General features: G+C 34.5%; 2 protein-coding genes across 2 annotated transcripts; one reads left to right on the top strand and one right to left on the bottom strand.

The window, feature by feature from the left end:
• The first annotated feature begins 4170 nt into the window (after positions 1–4170).
• Positions 4171–10820, top strand: LOC132713110 (uncharacterized). Its single transcript, XM_060695580.1, has 5 exons — positions 4171–4320; positions 5707–5886; positions 6682–6882; positions 10159–10386; positions 10813–10820. The coding sequence occupies exons 1-5, from the start codon at positions 4281–4283 to the stop codon at positions 10818–10820; spliced, it is 657 nt and encodes a 218-aa protein (XP_060551563.1). The 5' UTR covers positions 4171–4280.
• A 3369-nt stretch (positions 10821–14189) lies between these two features.
• LOC132713111 (uncharacterized) lies at positions 14190–21370 on the bottom strand. Its single transcript, XM_060695581.1, has 2 exons — positions 20810–21370; positions 14190–14974 (listed from the first exon to the last, which is right to left on the bottom strand). Exon 2 carries the CDS (start codon positions 14967–14969, stop codon positions 14190–14192), a length of 780 nt encoding a protein of 259 aa, XP_060551564.1. The 5' UTR covers positions 14970–14974; positions 20810–21370.
• Between the last annotated feature and the right edge of the window lie 403 nt (positions 21371–21773).

Consider the following 21773-nt stretch of genomic DNA (forward strand, 5'->3'; position numbering starts at 1 on the left):
TACGTTTATATTTGTTTAAAGATTCATATAAACTGTCGCACTTGGTTTTGGTAAAATCTGATATCATTGCATTTCGTTTCAATGAAAAAATTGTTACAATTCGTTTCTATGAGTGCAATAGTTAAATTTCAGCAATCCAATCTCGATATTAGAAAAGACCGCATTTTTTGTTGCGTGAATAAATAAATGGTAACACACTTCTAATTATTTGATGCCATAACTTCTTCTATACCTTTGGTCTCGATAGTGTAAATCTTATATAACAGCATAACCTTGGATACACTTGGCGGTTACACACGCTATTAAAAATTTGGCTACATAATGTCATTTTATGTTACGTAATCGTCATCATTTATAAAAAAAATATCTACCAGTAACATTATTGGAACAATTAAAGTTCGTCTTCTTAGATTTTTATTCAAATATTTATTCCAAACGAACATGAATTATAACGTTAATATATTACCTGTAAGTAACTTTGATTTGATCTCTTATTCCTTGGAATGAAAAGTATATTCTGTGAAGTATGGTGGCTGATTTTGTACACTTGCACGTTGCGTTGACAATAGTGACAACACAACCTATACCGTTCTCGTCATTTCGTCTTGTCGTTAGACAATGAGCCAAACGTCGCGTTGACACCTTGTCGTCATGTCGTCCTGTCGCTAGCGAAGCACGCGAACAGGCGCGTTGTCGTGCGGCGTGTTGTCGCGATGTCGCTTGGATTATATATAAACAAACAGCGAATCCTTCAATTCGAGCCAAGCGACAATGTTACATCGCGACAACACGCCGCACGTCAATGCCTCGTTTGAAGTACATCGTTAGCGACAGGACGACAAGACTATAGTGCGACAACGCGCCGTTTTGACCCTTTGTCGTGCTATCGCACGACGCACAAAACTCCAAATCAGCCACCATAGTGAAGTACGTGTATGCGAAAACAGAATAATTAGCTTATGACTAGGAAACCAATACACTGTATATTTAACTTCTTAATAACCTATTTCCGCATTTTAGTTTTCAAAGATTGTATAATATGTAACTAAACTGACTTCATCTCATAAAGTAGGGAGAAAATATGCGAGTTGATAAGAAATGTAAATATTTTTAAAAAATCGCGAGATTCGATGTTTTACTGTTTGAAGGCTTATGGAAAACAACAAGATAGTTTGTGCTATCAATCAGCGATTGGTTTAGGATGATGTTAATGTTATACAAACTTAGATTGCACTTTAGCTATGGATAAAATGATACTGAAATATGTTTTACAACCTGTATCTAATAAAACATTTGCAATTATGAGCATAATTCCAGATAACTGCAGATTTGGACAATAAACTTCCACCCTTCCTAAATACATTGTATATATGTATAAACAATAAGTAACTGTTGTCATTAAATATGATATTATCAAACTATCAAGTGTTGTGAACTTACAAGTAAGCAAGATTGCATTGATTTGTTGCAAAGTCATCGACTGTAAAATATGCTGTAAAGTAGGTGTTATCCGAGATGATCTAATTTTTGCTATTACATATCGTTTTTTAATCCTTCATGAATTTTCTTTCTTATTGATGTAATTAACAAACGTACGGAAACCTAAAATGGTATCCATTAAGTGCTAACACGAGGTGTAAAACGACTGATTTTTGTTCATTTTATTTAGATGTTTTAACACATTTTAATGCCTTTGTTGTACATGCAATAACGTAGTTTGAGAATAGTTTCATTTTTTTTAATTCATATTTATTTAAGGTAACATTATGCTAATATTTTCATTGTTCACGAGGGATATTGATTAACAGGTGACGTGTTTAATAAAATTGAAAACGAATATGAAAAGAATGGAAACATTACTTTAATATTACCTAAACAGCCACCATTTACTTTTGGATAGACATATTGTCAGTTCAATTAAAATTTTTGGGAATGTAATTTTTTGTTAAAGCTAGAAAAAAATAGCAAATGATACAGCTTTTATATTTGATATGATTGTATACTTTAACACGGGTAGGTAGCTTATATACATTTACGTATATCATCTACGCATTCAGTTATGTATACATTTCTCATTGTGTTTTAACTTTTTGTGCAAATGCAAAATGTAACATGAGTTATGGGTTTTTCCTGACGAACGCACTTTGTGATATAATTAAATGTAATAAAACTGGCAACTTAAACATAGAATGTAAAAGGATAGGGTATTAGATTTTATTATCATATTTATGATTAGAACTTTAACAGACAGATAATTGCTAATCTACAAAAATAAGCTGTTGTTGTACTTTAACTTAATTAAGAACAATAGCGTTTGGTTGTGCATCTGTCAGTGTGCCGTTACGCCAAGACAATCAAGGAAACAGAAATAAACAAACAAAATGATATAAAATCATTATCTTCCTGTTGGTCCAGCTTAAATAAAATGACTGTACCACAATTAAGCAGATAACATTTAAAATCGTGTTTCCTTGAACACTTAATGATATGGCAATTGCCTTCTTAAAAGATACACGAGTTTGCCAACAACTACAGATACACGAGTTTTACAGTGACTACAGATAGATAACTGTACGGATGTTAATGTTATACGAGAAACCATTTAACATCTTATAAGCAATCATCATAACTACTCCCCCTCATAAACTGTTATCTTGATGGAAATGTCCACTTCAAGGATTTTTCCCCTTATTTGCTATTCATGCTAATCTTTCTACGTGGGTAGCCTTTTCTTATACTTACTGTTTGTGATTGTGTGGTCAAAATGTTTCCTTTTTTGATCACGACAATAAAATATTCGTCATATATAAGATGAATGATTTATCATGTCAACATTTCCACTATTCCTAGAAAATTAAGACTAAAGTCAGTCCTATACTTCAAATCCTTAGCAATTCTATGGTTCTTTTTTGTACGTTTGTAACCTAGATTTTGGTTGTTTTATAACAAACTGTCCATCTGAAAATAAAACGACTTTTTAATTATTTCACTCGTACTCGTCTAAGCACAAAAGGGACAAATAAAATCGTAAAGGTGATCAATTCGTTTCGTCAGCGTTTAATAATAGGAAAACTATTGTGGCTGATTTGTGCTATCCGTGTTTTCGCCCAACGACCCCGCCAAGCGAAAAGTCGAGAATAAACAAGTTAAAATGGCGGGGGCACGGTAATTAGCGGGGAGGGACGCGGCAAAGTTTTATTTCTTAAATTTCACTCCGCGCCCCCGCTGGGCGAAGTTTCATTTATTCACGTTGTGTTTACGCTGGCGATGAATGGCCTTTTTGCAATTTGCAGCACAATATAATAATTTATTATAGTACGGTGTCATTTGAGTGAATCAGAAAATAAACAAAATACTTCAAAGATATATACAAAGTAATCATTTGATTACTACAAATCTAAAAACTCACAAATTATCCGCAATGATCTACCCAGTATTGTAGCGTGACTATTCACGTTTTGGGTGACACAATGTTGAATCAGAGGTGGGTTCATTTTATTGGCTTCACTTGTACCTAACCCCACCCCTCTATCTACCTATCCACTCAACCCCTCTGAGGAAATGCATCATCCAGTAAAGAATCCTAGGCATTGTTATGTTATTGTTATGTTATCTTTTAAATTAAATTGAATAACATTCCCCTCAGTACTTTAAGTACTTTGATTTTGTTAAAAGTTTAGTCCAATTCAATCAGACGGGTTCCCTTGCAGTCATCAAATCCCTTGTCTGACTGTGTATTCGTCAAAGAGTCTGGCCTATATTCCTGTAATCAACGTTAATATTTCGTTTTGTTGTAACATTCTAAAAGCTGAATCTTCTGTGATCTTTTTTAGTGTTTGAAATTTTTTGTCCAGTAGAATTGCAGTATTTCAAATGAATCATAAACTTTAATAAATCGGCTAACTTTTAGTCTAGTAAATCGGTAGTTTTGTAAAAAAAAATTTACAATCAATCAAACATTAAGCTAGTTGCGCCGTTCTAGACCAATTTAGTTTTGTAAATAACTAATTATTATTAAACACTTACCTATACTTAAATTTCTATTATATTGATAATATCCGTTAAATCCACTTAGAACATAATTTCGGCATTTCGTAACATCCCATGTATCTAAGTGATTTTATAAAACGTCACTAACAACAGTTACAGTTTTATATTTCAAAGATGAACTTGGACATGATTGAAACGTGTACTTACATATAATTGAAAAAAAATGTGCTTGGACATGTATTTAGACATGATACTATTATAACTTTTTCAATTGGGAAACATATGGAGTTATGCTGATCCTAATTTTTGCAAGTGTTTTGTTAGATCCAGGTTGTCGTCTATTTCAATAAATTTGTTGTTAACTAATAACGTACTTAAATAGTTGGGTGCTTTTTAAAAGTAGCCTTTTTCTGATTCTTTACAAGAGAACTTATTTGATTCAAATGATTGATACATTTTCACAGATAATTATGATGTGTCATTTTGAAAACCGAAAATTGTCCTAATTGATTATTGAAGTAAACATTTTTTTCTATAGAATGGAATTATATTTTTTCTTTTATATATGATTCTTATACTTACAGTAAAAGTTAAAAGATGAATGATATGAGTTAATAAATAAATAAATAAATGAATAAATTAATTAATTAATAAATAAATTAATAAATTAATAAATAAATAAACAAATACATGAAAATAAATAAATAAGAATACAATTTTAATCAAATAGCTTGAAAATCTTGTAAATTTATTTTTAACATCAATTTTACTTGACAATTGAACTAAGTCTTCATAAAACATTGCTGTATATATAATTTTTATCAAATTAACCACGGCGCAGGAAACCGGTAAAGCGGTCTTACTAAAGGCATGTCAATGAAAAATGACTCTTTTTTATTAACCATTTTGGATAATATGAGATAAATAGAATAAAAAGTTCGTGTAGATTCAATACTGAGATTATTGAAAATAATATACTCGCTACAGGCCCGCATAGTATAATATCACAAAACTCTTTTTTAAACATATTCTCTATACGTGGCTCGTTGCTATGACAGGAAATAGTGTTTTTTATCGTGGGGCAAAACGTGTATCGCTCTTCATAGAAATGTAGTAGAAATTAATAGACAATAGCTTTTAACAAAACACAAAAGATGCCGTTATAATAATAGTTCTGCGGCTAAGATTGCCAATAAAAAGTATAGAAAAGATGATTTGTTTAAGAATTCTCCCTTACGATCACGGGCCTGACACTGAGATAATTGCTATAAAAGGTGGAAATATATCTATTAACAAAAGAAGGTTAACTTAATCTTTGTTGAAATAGTTCATATAGAAAAAAAAGACATTATATAACATATGAAATCGAGGTTATTCTATTTCAACATAAAACTTCAATGATTTTGTGGACATTTACAATCCTTATAAAACAATATTTTTACAGATTTTTTCCTGTATCAACTGGACAAATACGACCTACTGTATAATCAGATATTATTGCGTGGTAAACATTTCGCGAAATGAACATCGAATACATAATGTCAATGTTATATATTGGCGGATTACTCATTTCAATTAATTTAAATTTATATAATTCTTGAATACCTTCCAAACATATTTTTCGCAAAAAACAAAATCAATTCTCGAAATTTAGTCCTTGAGAAAAAAAATGACTTTTCAAAATATTTCATTCTTTACCATGATATCATTTATTAGGTCGTGTAGACGGGTCTTCGATTATTAAGTGTGAAACATCGGGTTTAGGGCGTCTTCGATATGGAGATAAATGCCAATATGAATGTCATTGTGTAAACCGGTCTGAGCAGTGTGACATCATAACAGGTGCCTGCAGCAGTGGATGCGACTTTAACTGGGTAGGACCCGGATGTCAATTTAGTAAGTCTGACGTCAAATCAAGAGAGTAGCAATATTATTATATTTGTAAGTTTGGGAGTTATCAAGCAGCTCCTACCAAGTCTTAGAATAGCCACAAAGAAGTAATATATGACCATAAAGACCTTCCAATTTGTTTTGGGCTTTTTGTTTGTTTTTGCTATTTTTTTTTTTGTAGGGAAGGGGGTATATATATGGCACCGTTAGGGCGTGTACATAATCTATTTATCTAATATAAGGACCAAGTGTACTAGTCGGTATAGTAAACACAGGGTATAAATATCCTTACCCTCTCATATTTTACCTGTATATTGATAATATACGGAATTCCGAAGCCATTGTATGTAAATTCATACGTTTTCCAAAGACTAATTCCTTTCATAGCTATTTCCCCTTTCTTCACTTTTTCTTTTCGTGGTGCATTCCCATAAATAACAAGGAAATGAATTGTAATATTTCTGGTACTGACAAATGTAATTTAGATTCGGCTTAAGAATACTTATATTTCACTAATACAAAGAGGTGAATGAAAGGTATGAATCACTTTAAATAGCAAGAGCGCTAGTTTATATATTTTTTTAGATCATATCCATAATCAACAACAAATATAGAACCTCTTCTTGAATACGTTGTTGTGTATTTTCACCAAAGAAAACTCATTTTTGGTGAGAAGTATTTTTTCTCCACTAATTCGTTCCACATTTTTGATAATTCATTCGAAGCATTCGTCAATTTCCGTTTGAAACAAATCACTGATAATGGCAATGCATGACAAAAAAGTTGTATTTTTCACTTCAGAAAACATTGCTTTCCGACAAAATACGCGACACTTAAGTAATATTAAACCTGCGTTGTATTCTGAATTGGCTAATGATGACTCCCTATCAACATGTAGCCGTACGTCTGACAAAAACTCAGTGGCACCTTGGTGGAACATATGGATACCAGAGTATGCAGCTGTTAGGAAAATTGAGTTCCTCACAACAGCTAACATTACAAGTAAGTTTCTTTATTATTATGCTATATCTCATGGACTATGACGTAAGGATGTCATATTTGAGTTTTCATTTTACTTGACTGAGAGAACCTGTCCACATCAAAAAGTAAAAAGATGTTACTTTTCTGAAGATTTCGAACTAATTTTCACATTGTAACATATCGTATTTTTTCGTGATAACAAATCAACTGAATTATATGCATGGACCCGATAATTAAAAAAAATCTAGAAACACTGTGCTATCTGTAATTTATCAAACTGACCATATTGAATCAAACAGCCATATATCGTAGATGAACCTAGAACCAATGTACCGAGTCCCGTTAAATTGTAGCTTTACGAGGTATGATAAAAAAGTTCTAGTTCCGATATACTTCTAGCTACTACACTGACATTTACACACGAAACGGCGATACCGATATCTTATTGAAGATAACTGATCGAGTTACACGCGGTTAAAAGTAACAAAAATAACATACTTGAAACACACTTTGATCTGTATAAGGGTGTGTCATTTAGACAAAATGGAGTAAGTTGAAATCAGAGCGGTCATTAAGTACCTCTGTAAGAAAGGATATCCTCCAAGAAAATCCATGAAGACTTCATGGATATACTTTGGAGGTAGCCCCCTACCTATGGCACTGTGAAAAATGGGCTGTTGAATTTAAGGGACAGGGAGAGCATTGAAGATGATGAGCGGCCTGGGCCGCTAAAAGAGGTCACTAACGATGAAACTGCCGAAGCTGTAAACGATTTGGTCATGTGCGACAGAAGACGAAACCTGCGAAGCATTGCTTAGGAAGTGAGTATAAGCTTTGGTTCAGTATATACAATTCTGACTGATGTCTATGGCATGTCAACAGTTCCGCAATATGAGTTCCCAGAAAGTTAACCAAAACGGACCAAGATTGACATTTCAAGATATTTTTTGTCTCTCTACGACGATTAACCTGATTTTATCTACAGAGTCGTAACTCGGGATAAAACATTGGTCCATCACTTTTTGGCATAGTCAGGCGATAATCATGATTGACTATCTTGAACAAGGTCGTACCATAAACTGTGCGAACTATGCAAACGTATTGAGACGTCAAGAAATCGGGCTTAAAAGGAGGGGTAAACTGACTCAAAGCGTTCTGCTCCTGCACGACAATGCTCCAGCTGACACATCCAAAGTTAAGATGGCTGCTGCAACTGATTGCGACTTTGAATTTTCCCCATCCCCCATATTCTCCGGATTTGGCCTCCTCTGACTTCAACTTGTTTCCGAACGGTAAAACAATTTAAACTAGAACTGCCACTGTCATGGCGTGAATACCCCGCATACCACTGTGTCAGAATCAACAGTGAGCATCATTGAGAGCTCAAAGACAACCTCCCTTCAAAATCTGAGGTTACTAACCCAGTGCATTGCTAAGTTATATATTCAACATGCTTCAAATGTGAAAATGTGAAAATCAATACACTGCAGACAGGCATTCCTAAGCATTTGAGCAGACAAGCTTATTATAGTTAAATACATGTGACCTTGACCTTTGACACAGTCACCTAATAATCAATAGGGATCATCTACTAGTAATAAACCACCTCAATACCAAATATAAAGACTGTTGACCAAATCCTTCTTAAGCAATTGAGCGGACAAGCTTTTTTCAGTCAAGGCCCCTGTGACCTTTACCTTTGACCCAGTGACTTAAAAATCAATCATGATAAACCTCCATGCCAAATATGAAGGCTGTTGGTCAAAGAATTCTTAAGTTATTGGGGGGACAAGCTTTTTGAAGTCAAGGCCCCTGTGACCTTGATCTTTGACCTGGTGACCTCAAAATAAATAGGAATCATCTACGAATCATGACTAACCTCGATTCCAAATATGAAGACTGTGGGTCATAGGTTTCTTAAGTTATTGGGCGGACAAGCTTTTTGAAGTCAAGGCCGCTATGACTTTGACCTGGTGACCTCAAAATCAATAGTGGTCATTTACTAATCGTGACTAACCTCCATGCCAAATGTGAAGTATGTGAGTCAAATATTTCTTTACTTATTGGGCGGACAAGCTTTTTGAAGTCAAGGCCTCTGTGACCTTGACATTTGACCTGGTAATCTTAAAATCAATAGGGGTCATCTATTAATCATGATTAACCTCCACGCCAAATATAAAGACTGTGGGTCAATGGATTCGTAAGTTATTGGGCGGTCAAGAAAACAACCGACTGACGCCCGACGGCTGGACAGCCGGACGGACGGACGTTCCAACATTTTGGCTTTAGGGGCTTTTTTCTTTGTCATTTTCTTTGTTTTCTTAAGGGCTACTAGCCCCTAAACCCTTTGATCACGGAATGAACCTATTGTTCTCTTTTGTTCCCTTTACTGTTATATAGCCCCTAAACCCAAAATGTTTGCTCGGACAGCCGGACGGCCGGACAAATTTGTTGTGCGGGGTTATAACTATGTAAAATAGGCCAAATATCGGAGATGTTTCTGTGGTTCCCATAGGAATATCCGTGCTGAGGGGTCCATCAATTCTGTGGTAACAACGCTTTCCGATTCTAATCTAAGCATATGAAATTTTAATCCGCTACGCGGAATGGCCTCCATCTGTAAGTCTTCCCGTCTGTCCTTCTGTCCGACCGTCGGTAACACTTTTGTGTCCGCCCCATAACTTTAAACCGCTGAAAAGTTTGTTTTTTAAATAACTTGGCACGAGTGATCACCATTATGAGACTATGTGCGGAGCGCAATAATTGAATTGCTACACCCAAGGTCAAGTTCACACTTACAGGACAAATGTTAGAAAGTCTACATTTCGTGTCTGTCCATAACAATTAAACTGCTTCAATGTTTTTAAGATAACTTGGCAGAAACGGTCAACATTATGACACCATTGGCAGAGCACAATAATCAAGTCACAACCCTAAAGGTCAGGGTCACACTCAAATGTCCAATCTAAAAAACATCTATTTTTCATGTCTGCTCTATAACGTCTTGAAAATTCAAAGGTTTTAAAATTACTTGGCACAAATGATCACCACCATGACACAATCTGCAGAGTTCAACATCCAGGTTGCTACCCCCAAGGTCAAGGTTATATGTTCTCCATAACTTTTTTTAGTTGATGAAAGATTTTAAATAACTTGGCACAAATTATCATCATCATAAGACTATTCACTTATGAAGTGCATGGAATAACATGAAAGTCGTGGCTGGTAAAAGGTCAATAAGTACTGCCTTGTTATTAATTATGACCTAGATGTTTGTTTGTTTGTATTTATTTTCAGAAGATTTCTCGTACTTTGAAGTAATAGTGTTCAATACAACAAATGAAAGTTTTAGAAAAAAAGAAAATCTGACAGGAGGGGTAGTTTGTTATAAACACAATCACTCTATACCAAAAGAGAAACACATACTAATAACATGCAATGGATATCCGGTCGGTAATTTAGTACAATTGCAACTTGCGACTTCAAATGTTCAACTCGTACTCTGCGACGTCAGAATATACGAAGGTAAAATATAATAAAAAAAATCCTAAAACATCTTATTATTTTGTTTAACTTTTCATATGATTATTTTGTAATTATAGATAGACAGATAGTTATTTAGGTTAAACGCACATATACATTATACTAACACTTATGTATTTTTATATAAAAGTTATAACACAATTGCGATTAAAACATTTCGGAAGTTTGTTTTTTACTAGATATCAATTTACCAATTAATGATAATGTAACGACGCAAGTGTAAGCACGAATACGTGTACAATAACCTCGCATTGCCCATGAAAGACCGAGGGCTTATTTTCAATGGGGTCTTTAGATGTTTACGTACTAGAATATAAAAACAAAACCATTGAAAAAAAACTTTGGAAAATGGAAGATGTCAAATAGGTTAAATATTAAACTGTAATATTTTCTTTAACTTATTTACAGGAAAATAATAAAATGGAGATCAATATCCAGTCATACTAGTAAATTTAATTATGATTTCCTTACTGTTCTAATAAATGGGCCTTCACTGAGGTTTTGTTATATCTTATCGTATTATTTAATCAATGTAGGCAAGGAATTCCAATAATGAATTGCGTTTTGAAAAAAAATACGTTATCTTTCCCATAACTTCTTGGGATCTTAAAATTGCACTGATTCGCCCGAGTGCTAGGGGGCGTGGACGGTAACTTGCACTTTCCAGTACCGTCCATGAACAGGCTCAATCAAACCGAGCCTGCAACATTTTCAATTTTGCCGTGTTGGGCTTTCTTTAGGGATTCTGTATTTATCTATTGAATAAGAATGAATGTCTCTTACAAGTACAAAATTATTTTCATATATGAAGGGCACTGGTTATAAACTATTTTAAAAACATGGTTAAGATGTTATTGCTTATTTCTGTTTTCTACATGTAATAAAGACATATTGTCACGGTCTAGGCCGTGAGGTTAAACCTTTGGTAGTGTTCTCTCAGTAGAGGTTTATTAATGTAGTCTGTAAAGGGAGTTGGTTGGTTCCACACAGTTTACTTTTATAGTCACTAGTGATTACTATTTTATATCTACTTTGCTCACCTATAATTTTAACGGAACACTAGCTCTACATAGATGAATAAATTCTCTATAACATTTAAACACTGTTTATTCCAGTAGTATTTTGTTTATAACAAAGTTGCAATAACAAAATAATAAATTGTCAACAAATGAGCACAATTGTATTTTTATCATTCAGCAACAGATTCTATACGATAATGTATTAATAAGTAAAAGTTTGTAGTAGAAATCATCAGAGTTTCAAATCCTATGTATGTTAAAACCGTTTTCTAAATTATATCTCCCTTAATTTAATGTATCTTAATGTCTAACGCGTGTACCTTCTTTAATAGTCAACACGGAAAAATAGCGTACCAGTGAACCGTGACCAAAGTTAACAAGCAGTTAAATAATCTATTTCAAACAGTAAAGTGTTAATAAAAAACGTGTAATAAAGATTAAATATCTAGAAAATAGCTCAGAACTGTTAAATCTGAATAAATAAATAGTTATTTATCAAGAATAGTTTAATTACTTTAGTACGTAAAATTGCAGACGGCACTTATAAATTTTTCCGCTCTTATTTGTATCTCAGCAAAACGGGGTTTTGCCTCTGAAGTTCTGATCCAGACTGAGCTGTTCAACCAAAAATTCGGGCCCTTTTATACCCAGACAAATCCCAACCAAAATAAATTGGTTGAAGTGGTTGGTTTACAAAAGTGGTTGTGGTTGGAGCCAAAAATTGGTTGGTCCGACCAAGAAATATTGGTAGATTTACCAAAACGGTTAGAAATTTAAACATAGACTCTTAGACCTATGAAATAATAAAAAATGGACATAGAACATTTTGTTTACACATACTATGGCATTTTCTTACACAAGTTACACCTTTTCAATGAAGACAATACACAAAAATCCGATCGCAGAATTTCGTCAATAAATTAGCTGTAGCCGGTCGTCCTTAGTAACGTACCGGAAACAGTTCAAAATGGCATCATGAAACGAAAGTGGGAGCACGTTTTTCTAAGAAAACGGATCATAACTACAAAAATACATGGAATTAAACATTGTTACTTGGCAAAACAGTGACTTAAATAATTTACAAACAATAACAATAGGATTTATAATCACAGGTAACGAGTGAAAGTGACAATTCCCCTCAGAAGTTAGATTGAGCTGCACATCGTGAAAATGGAGGATAAACAAGGAAAACATGTTGGATAAAAAGGATAGATAAAATCTGGCTCATAACCCGTATACATGGGTTGGTGTTTTGATTTCTAGTAAAACACAGCTCATTATAAGTTTTATGGCTAGAAAATGTCAACATATCCTCACTATTAAAGATTAGAAGAAAAGTAATTTCTCAAGTTCAAGTCAATTAAGGTAAGGAGTTGAGTTCATGTAGTTCAGTTATGTTACAGTTATAGTTGAAAATTTCAGATCACTACATTACCCCCTTGTTTCTATGGCTAAACTCCTGTTGCCATCAATCAAAATTAATAATTTTTAAAAGTAAAATCTTTAAATATTTAACAAATTAAATAATTCCAACTATTAAACACACATATTATATAAATAATGAAATCAATTACTAAGCACATAACACTGTCAATTGATAAACAATTGTCTTTTGAGATCATTTTCTCATCAAGTTCTATTTAATAATTTATAGATTTCTTTATCATTTTAAGAAAACTATATAAAATATGTAGCATGACTACATAACAAATTTCAATAAATGTCTTCAAGGTCACTAAAACATGTTAAACCATGTTATCACATATATGACGTTTAGTGTCGCAAGTAAATTTCACAGAATTTAGTTTAAAGTTCCTGTTTGCTAGTTCCTGTTACATCTTCTTCATATTAAAGTTGTGTTGTTATATGATTTTGTTTAACAACACGGTATATCATATTCATCCAGTTCAAATGTTTTTTTTCTTTCATTTCACAAGTCTACAATTTAATTTCTGTTTATTATGTTACAATACTCATCCAGTCAATGCAATGTTTTTATATTTCACAAGTCACTTCTTATTTAATTAATTAATACTCTTTCACAATTTTACTCAAATGTCCATTGATTTAGCACTTCAATTTATATTTCACTGTACTATTATATACTATTTATATTCTTCACATAAGTTGTAAATTCAACAGTCAATTTAATATTTCACTTTCAGTATTATGTCAATAATTTTCATAATTCAATTCTTTGAAACACTTCTTTAAGATTAAATGATTAATTTTATTTCACTTCATGGCTTTTCAGTGTCCACAGTTTATAAATGTTAACTATTGTTATATATTATGCTTTTTTAACGACACTTTTCAGGGTTGACTTCTTGTTTTGTGTATAATTCTCCTTATTTTCTTCGAATTCGTTTGGTTTTTGGGTGACAATTCTTTTGATGCAATTCACATTTCTTTCTATCCTTGCAAGTTCTTCGCTGACCTTATTTATGGCCTTTTCACTTTGACGTACAGCCCTGGTGTTTTGAGTCAATAGCATTTAATTTTTGGCTGTTTCATTTGGGTTGCACATGTTGCGTTACTGGTTGGTTTATCTTTTGTTTTCTCTTCAGTTTTTGTTTCTTTCTTTTGGGGTTCGTTTTATCTGCCATTGTTCCCTTTTAAGTGGATTTAGGGCAGGTTTTTATGAAATTGTGGGGAATAACTGAGAGCGGGGGTTCTCAAGTAAGGGGTTTAGATGGGTTTTCCTGTTTAGTTTGTGAGTTTTAATGGTTCATTAAAGGATTCAGATGTTCTTTTTAAATTTTTGGATTAATTTTTTCTAGCCCTACCCAATTTAGCTGGAGTGGGTATGTCATTCAACGTTGGCAGGAAAAGCTTGTTGTTGTTGTTGGTATTCAAGTTCAATTTTGAATATGGTAGATAGGTGGTGTGATTTTTGGGTACATTGTAGTTATTGGCGTGACTAGCAATGTTCAGTTGTTGTTGTTGTAGTTGCTGTTGTTGAAGTTGTTGTTGAACGGCAAGTTGAGTTGCATACGGTGCTTTGTTTGCGAAAAACAACTGTGGCGTAGCATGTTGTGATGTTCGATTCCCAGCATCATAACTAGATGTTTCTGTTGCTGAAGCCTTGGAAGGAGTACTAGCAACTAGCCACTTTGGCAAAGGTAAACCACCTGACATGATAACGTCATCTTCTTCTTCCTCGAATAAACCTTCTGAATCATCAAACGGGTTCTCAGATTGTGTTAAGTGCCTGCCATGCCACTGCACTGAAAGTTCTTTGCTTAGCTGTACCATGTCGTCCACCCCTATAACGTAAGGATTTTCAGCCATCTTTAATATCTTCGAATAATCTGGTTGACCAAACCTGGTTTCCTCATCACGATGCCTGGAGTATTTCTTAATATGGTCTAATAGGGACTTCTTGTCTGTACATCTGAAGGAACAAAACGAGCACGAATAAGGTACTCGATCAAATGGCACATGGTGTTTCAGAACGTGTGACACCATTCTTCCCTTTCTATCCACCTTGCCGCATCTCACGCACTTGTAGGCTCTCCCTCTACCTTTGAACTGTGTTAACGACATCTTAACTGAAAATACACAGACCAGGAAACACTCATAAAAATTTTGAAAATATGATTTGACATCTACACGGTCACTGGTACATGTGGGGATCGGATACGTTACCGCCATGAAAATAAACTGGAAGGTACTTCTGTTCTCTACGCACGATATGTTTTATACGAATGACACGTCTGGTGATACAATACATGGTTATCCGAATTTTTGGACAGTAACCATCATTTTGAATATGTCTTTCAAAAATATTTAATTATTTATCGACTTTATATGTTTACAACTCTGCAGAGCAGTTTTGACTGTTAGTTTACTCACTATTATAGTATACAATAAATATTCGACGCAGGAAGTCACTAATGTTAATTGTTTAACTGTTTACAATGTATCTGGAATACTGTTTTACATAAAGAAGTGTTAATTACACTTCAGTTCTCTGTGTACGGATCACACATTAATATGAGTATTAAATTAAAACTCATTTGCTATATAAGCATATGTCTATCATAAACAATAATATTTAACAGTTTTACATATTTCAAATATTTAAAAAAATGAGAACACTTTTTTTATCATCTAACACATAAAATTAATTTTGCTTTGAAATGTACTACAAAGTCAGTTTAACATATTTATATGTCATTTAGTTAATTCTTTTGTACATTGCTGGTCGTTTTACAACTTTTCTTTAAAGCATCTGAAAGTCGTATAGCCCATTTTGGAGAATTGTTTCCCTGGTACTTCTTGAGTTTATTATGATGAACCATCTTTTCTGTTCCAAACTCATCTATCTGAATGATAAAGTTGATTTTTGACATTTTCACCTTAATAACATAAGGACCATTATAAGCTTTTTCAAGCTTTGGTGAAACACCGACTTTCCTTACTTCATGTAGACACCATACTAGATCGCCTTCTTCATATTCAGTGAATGACATCTTGGCATCATAAATTTCTTTGTTTCTTTTGGCATTTGTTCCAAGATATTTTCTGGCTACTTCGTGTGCTTGAAGCATCTTGTTCTTAATATTTAATACATAATCCCCAAGATTATGCACTTCGCTTTCAGTCTCGTTTACATGACCAAAAACTAAGTCTGCTGGTAACCTGATTTCTCTACCAATCGTCAAAAGATTTGGAGACATTCTAGTAGACTCATGTGGAGTTGACCGATAAGCACCTGCCAAGCATCCTAGATAAAGGTCCCATTGGTCCTGTTCTCCAACTAGGTAAGCCTTCACCATCTTGACTAGGGTTTTCATGAATCGCTCAACTTGGCCATTTCCTCTTGGGTTTCTGGCACTACACCGAGTTTTCTTTATCTGCAGCATGGCACAAAGAGATTTGAACACGGAACTTTCAAACGCAGGACCTTGGTCGCTGTGAATTGCTAAGGGCGTACCCCACCTAGCAATGATATCATTCAATATTCTTAATGCACATTCTTCTGCTGACTGGTTTGGGACTGCGATCACTTCTACGTACTTGGAAAAATGATCAGTTAACACTAGTACATATCTATTACTTCTAGGTGTAATTGGAAATGGACCTATGTAATCTACAGCTAACAAATCCCAAGGCGCTCCAGCTTTAAGTCTTCCTAATGGTGCTCTTGGAGGTTTTTGTGGCTTAAAATCAGCTGCACAGATGTCGCAACGTTGGATGTGTAGTCGAATGTCCTCTCTCATATTAAACCAGTAATAATGCATTTGAATTTTAGCCTTCGTCTTGCGATTTCCAAGGTGACCACCGACTGGCGAGTCATGTTCTAGCTTTATAACTGTCTCTTTGTATGCTTGCGGGATAATCATCTGCGTATATTCATCAGTACCATCTTTTTTACAGAAAGTTTTGTATAGTACGTTATCTATCAAAGTAAGTGAATCCCATAAAATCCAATAATGGCGTGTTGTGGGACTCTTGTCAACCATATCTTCACTCTTTGGTTTCTGACCTTCTTGGAGGGCTTTCACAATAAGTAAAATATCTGGGTCACTTCTCTGGGCTGTTTGCATGGTTTCAGGTAAACAAAAACCAAACAAATTATTTCCCCTCTTAACACTGCTTTGTAACCCACTGGTTCCAGGCTCAACTGTCCTAATGGCTTGTACTTCATCTGCAACATGATTACTTGGCTCTTGTTTACTTGTGTCGTCTTCATGATCAGAGACGTTAGGATTAGGCTTAAGCGACATGATCTCAGCTCTTCTTCTGCATTTTTGACAAGGGCCACATTTAAAGGGTTCACTCATGTCAACTTCACTGCAGGAACAGTCTCTAGGATTTTTGCATCTTGATAAAGCATCGCAATGTTCCCGTTGCTTTCCTGGCACTTCAATATCCTGTGCTACTGACACCTGTTTTATTTTACTGCCTTTGCTGATTTGGAAACAAGGAATTTCAACATCATTAAGAGAAATTACATTTTTACTCAAAAGAAGATCTGCTGACCTGCCACCTTGACCACTCAATATATCGTACCCTAGCAGGACATCATCTTCGATGTTGGCCACTATAGCTTCTGCCTTTGTTTCATATGATTCCAGCTTAATATTGAACAAAGCCTTTCCATACTCTTGGATAGGTGTTCCACCTGCACCTGTTAAGTAAGTTGAGTCCTTCAACTCAGGTTTTCCTTCTTTTTGTATCTTATCATAGACCCTTGTAGATATAACTGTTCTAGATGCCCCTGTATCTGCTGTAAAGATAACCTTGACATCTTCAATTGAACCTCTGATGTAAATACCATCACTCATACCTCGACATTTCTTAATATGACTCTTTTCCTCTGTCGCCTCGTTATTACTTATATGTGCTTTTGCCCTATCTGAACCTTCATCATGAGTACCTTGATTCCCCGGGAATCTATCCACATGACCTTGATTCAATACAGGCCTCTCAGCACCTTCGGCAAAATGTAAGGAACTATCTTCTGCTTTACTTTGACCCCATTCATGTGTATCTTGATTCCCCGGGAATCTCAACCCATGACTCTGGTCCGTAACTGGCCTCATACCAGTCTCAGCAGACTCTTTTCCTTCATTTTCCTCTAAGGCTTCTTCTTGCACTTCTTCGGTATCTACATCAATTTCGTTCCGGCCTACCAGTTTTACAAGGACCTCTCTCTGGCCGCAAGAGCTGGTCCTTTCTCGTTTAAAGGATCTTTCATTTTTCTCTCTTCGCGACTCATATGCTTCTGTTCAGCTGTTTTCTCCGGACAATCTCGTGCAAAATGCCCTATACGATGACAATTATAACATTCTAGGCTACGCTTCGGATTACTCTTTGCAGGATTATCATTGTACCTACTTTCTATCCTATCCATTCTTTCTATGAGTTTTTTCAACAGTTGTTGCTGTGTGTGTTGATCATCTTGATCTTTGTGATTTCTGTATGTTGGATGGTTTTGTTTCATATTACCAACTTGCTTCTTATCATGTTTATCATTGTAGAATTTTTGCTTATGAAAGTAAGTTTTCTCTTCTATCTTGTTACTATCAGGCTCTTCTTTATGCCATCTTGCTTGTCTCAAGTTTTCTCTATTATTTACCGCTCTTATATTTCTTGTCTGAATAAAGTTCACCACGTGAAAAACTGCTTCATCAATGGTTTCAGGCTCTTTATTGTACTCGACTGAAAATCTTATTTCTTCATCACGGAGACCATCGAGAAAACGTCGCACAAGGTCTTCATCTCTAGTCCTCTTGTCTCTATAACCATGCGCTTTGTCGTAAAGGACTTTTAACTCAGCAGCAAACGCTTCCGCTGTCTCACCAACCTTTTGTGACCGCTGGCTAAAACGTGATGCATATAACCTTGCCGTCTCGATTTTCTTATAACGGTTGTTCAGTTCTGACTTAAGATTCTTATAGCTTTGTAATGTTGTTGGATGAAGTTGAGAAAAGACAAAACTAGCTGCCTGTCCTTCAATTCTTGGAAGTAATTGATCCAGCATATCATCTTCTGTCCATCTCTTTCTTTGAGCTATTGCCTCGAAACGCGCTACCCAGACTTGCCAATCTTCTGTACCTGTAAAAGGAGAGATTTTTACTGGAACGGCATCATTCGCAGCTCGATACCTTTGCATGTTACCTCTGTTGCATGCCGCAGGATACATGTTATCATAACTAGACTGGTTAACATCACCATTGTACTCATCATAATTAGGGTTACGATAGCTTAAATCATCAAATTGAGATTGAATTCTAGGATAAAATGACTGGTCTCTCTGTAAAGGTGGTCTCTGATAAGAGGTACCTTCCCAACGTCTTTGTTGTGCCTCTTGGTGTTCGGAATTATTCCTGAAATTGGTATTATTAGTATGCGGTATAAATTCTTGAGCGCAAGGATCATATCTATTAGTCGGATCATGGCAAAAGGGATTCGAACCTGGACCTGGGATGGGCCTGAGGTGTACAGATGACTGTTTCAAGTCTTTCAATTCATTGATAACACTCTTAAGAACTGAGGTTACTTCACTAAAAAATGCTGGTGCACAATCAGGTTCTCTCATACTAGGACTACATTCAGTTATTGAGGTTTCTGACTGCAAGTGGTTGCTTACCACAGGGGGTACATCATTGGATGAATCATTTCCAATATGATCATATGATTGGTCATTGTTACCATCACTTTGGACCTCTCTAAAGGTTATTACACCTTCGCTATCTACTGCTCTTGGTTCTGACATACTGGTATTATAATAATATCTTTTTTTTTATATCTGTCCGCTAAAGAAGGGTTTTTATGTTATCACACATAAAATAGTTGTCCGCTATGGAAGAGTAGATTCTATCACAGGATCTGACAGGATGTTAAATATCAGATCCCACCGCTGCCACCATTAAATGTCACGGTCTAGGCCGTGAGGTTAAACCTTTGGTAGTGTTCTCTCAGTAGAGGTTTATTTATGTAGTCTGTAAAGGGAGTTGATTGGTTCCACACAGTTAACTTCTATAGTGATTACTATTTTATATCTACTTTGCTCACCTATAATTTTAATGGATAACTAGCTCTACATAGATAAATAAATTCTCTATAACATTTAAACACTGTTTATTCCAGTAGTATATTGCAAAGTTTATTTTGTTTATAAAACAAAGTTACAATAACAAAATAATAAATTGTCAACAAATGAGCACAATTGTATTTTTATCATTCAGCAACAGATTCTATACGATAATGTAATAATAAGTAAAAGTTTGTAGTAGAAATCATCAGAGTTTCAAGTCCTATTAATGTTAAAACTGTTTTCTAAATTATATCTCCCTTAATTTAATGTATCTTAATGTCTAACGCGTGTACCTTCTTTAATAGTCAACACGGAAAAATCGCGTACCAGTGAACCGTGACCAAATTTAACAAGCAGTTAAATAATCTATTTCAAACAGTAAAGTGTTAATAAAAAACGTGTAATAAAGATTAAATATCTAGGAAATAGCTCAGAACTGTTAAATCTGAATAAATAAATCGTTATTTATCAAGAATAGTTTAATTACTTTAGTACGTAAAATTGCAGACGGCACTTATAAATTTTTCCGCTCAAATTTGTATCTCAACAAAACGGGGTTTTGCCTCTGAAGTTCTGGTCCAGACTGAGCTGTTCAACCAAAAATCCGGGCCCTTTTATACCCAGACAAATCCCAACCAAAATAAAGTGGTTGAAGTGGTTGGTTTACTAAAGTGGTTGTGGTTGGAACCAAAAAGTGGTTGGTCCGACCAAGAAATATTGGTTGATTTACCAAAACGGTTAGAAATTTAAACATAGACTCTTAGACCTATGAAATAATAAAAATGGACATAGAACATCTTGTTACAAATATTACGGCATTATCTTAAACAAGTTATACCTTTTCAATGAAGAAAATACACAAAAATCCGATCGCAGAATTTCGTCAATAAATTAGCTGTAGCCGGTCGTCCCTAGTAACGTACCGGAAACAGTTCAAAATGGCATCTTGAAACGAAAGTGGAAGCACGTTTTTCTAAGAAAACGGATCATAACTACAAAAATACATGGAATTAAACATTGTTACTTGGCAAAACAGTGACTTATATAATTATTAAACAATAACAATAGGATTTATAATCACAGGTAACGAGTGAAAGTGACAATTCCCCTCAGAAGTTAGATTGAGCTGCACATCGTGAAAATGGAGGATAAACAAGGAAAACATGTTGGATAAAATAGGATAGATTAAATCTGGCTCATAACCCGTATACATGGGTTGGTGTTTTGATTTCTAGTAAAACACAGCTCATTATAAGTTTTATGGCTAGAAAATGTCAACATATCCTCACTATTAAAGATTAGAAGAAAAGTAATTTCTCAAGTTCAAGTCAATTAAGGTAAGGAGTTAAGTTCATGCAGTTCAGTTACGTTACAGTTATAGTTGAAAATTTCAGGTCACTACAATATTTTGCTTTTAATTGACAGATCAATGTCCGATATATAAAAATGCTCTATTTTCAATTCGAACGCTTTGGTGACCCTCAGATAACCTTCTTAACTTTAAGATCCGCCAGTCATGACTCATCGTAAATAGTCTGATAACACTATAATAATCTAGAAACCATCCGTTAATTAACCCACCTGGTTTATATATACAGGTCAGTTTTCTGCTAATTATAACTCCATAAACTTCATTTCTGATAATAGATCTTTGCATTGCAGTCATTAAGGTGAACATAAACATGTTGCTACTTTAAAGTACCAAATAAACAGCTTGTATATTTGCCCGGATCTTGAAGGTGAAATTGTAATGTTTGATATAAGAATGGACGTTGTCGGAAATAATATGTACAATAAAATAC

The sequence above is a fragment of the Ruditapes philippinarum genome, unplaced genomic scaffold (genome assembly GCF_026571515.1).
Source record: "Ruditapes philippinarum isolate M1 unplaced genomic scaffold, ASM2657151v2 ctg3047_1_1_1_1, whole genome shotgun sequence".
Lineage (NCBI taxonomy): Eukaryota > Metazoa > Mollusca > Bivalvia > Venerida > Veneridae > Ruditapes > Ruditapes philippinarum.

What these genes read in the sequence shown, in the direction of transcription:
- LOC132713110 (XM_060695580.1), top strand. Translation starts at nt 4,281, where the DNA reads ATGCTGATCCTAATTTTTGCAAGTGTTTTGTTAGATCCAG. An exon ending in AGGACCCGGATGTCAATTTA is followed by an intron (nt 5,887 to 6,681) that starts GTAAGTCTGACG and finishes TTTTCACTTCAG; the next exon opens with AAAACATTGCTTTCCGACAA. An exon ending in CACAACAGCTAACATTACAA is followed by an intron (nt 6,883 to 10,158) that starts GTAAGTTTCTTT and finishes ATTTATTTTCAG; the next exon opens with AAGATTTCTCGTACTTTGAA.
- LOC132713111 (XM_060695581.1), bottom strand. Translation starts at nt 14,969, where the DNA reads ATGTCGTTAACACAGTTCAAAGGTAGAGGGAGAGCCTACAAGTGCGTG.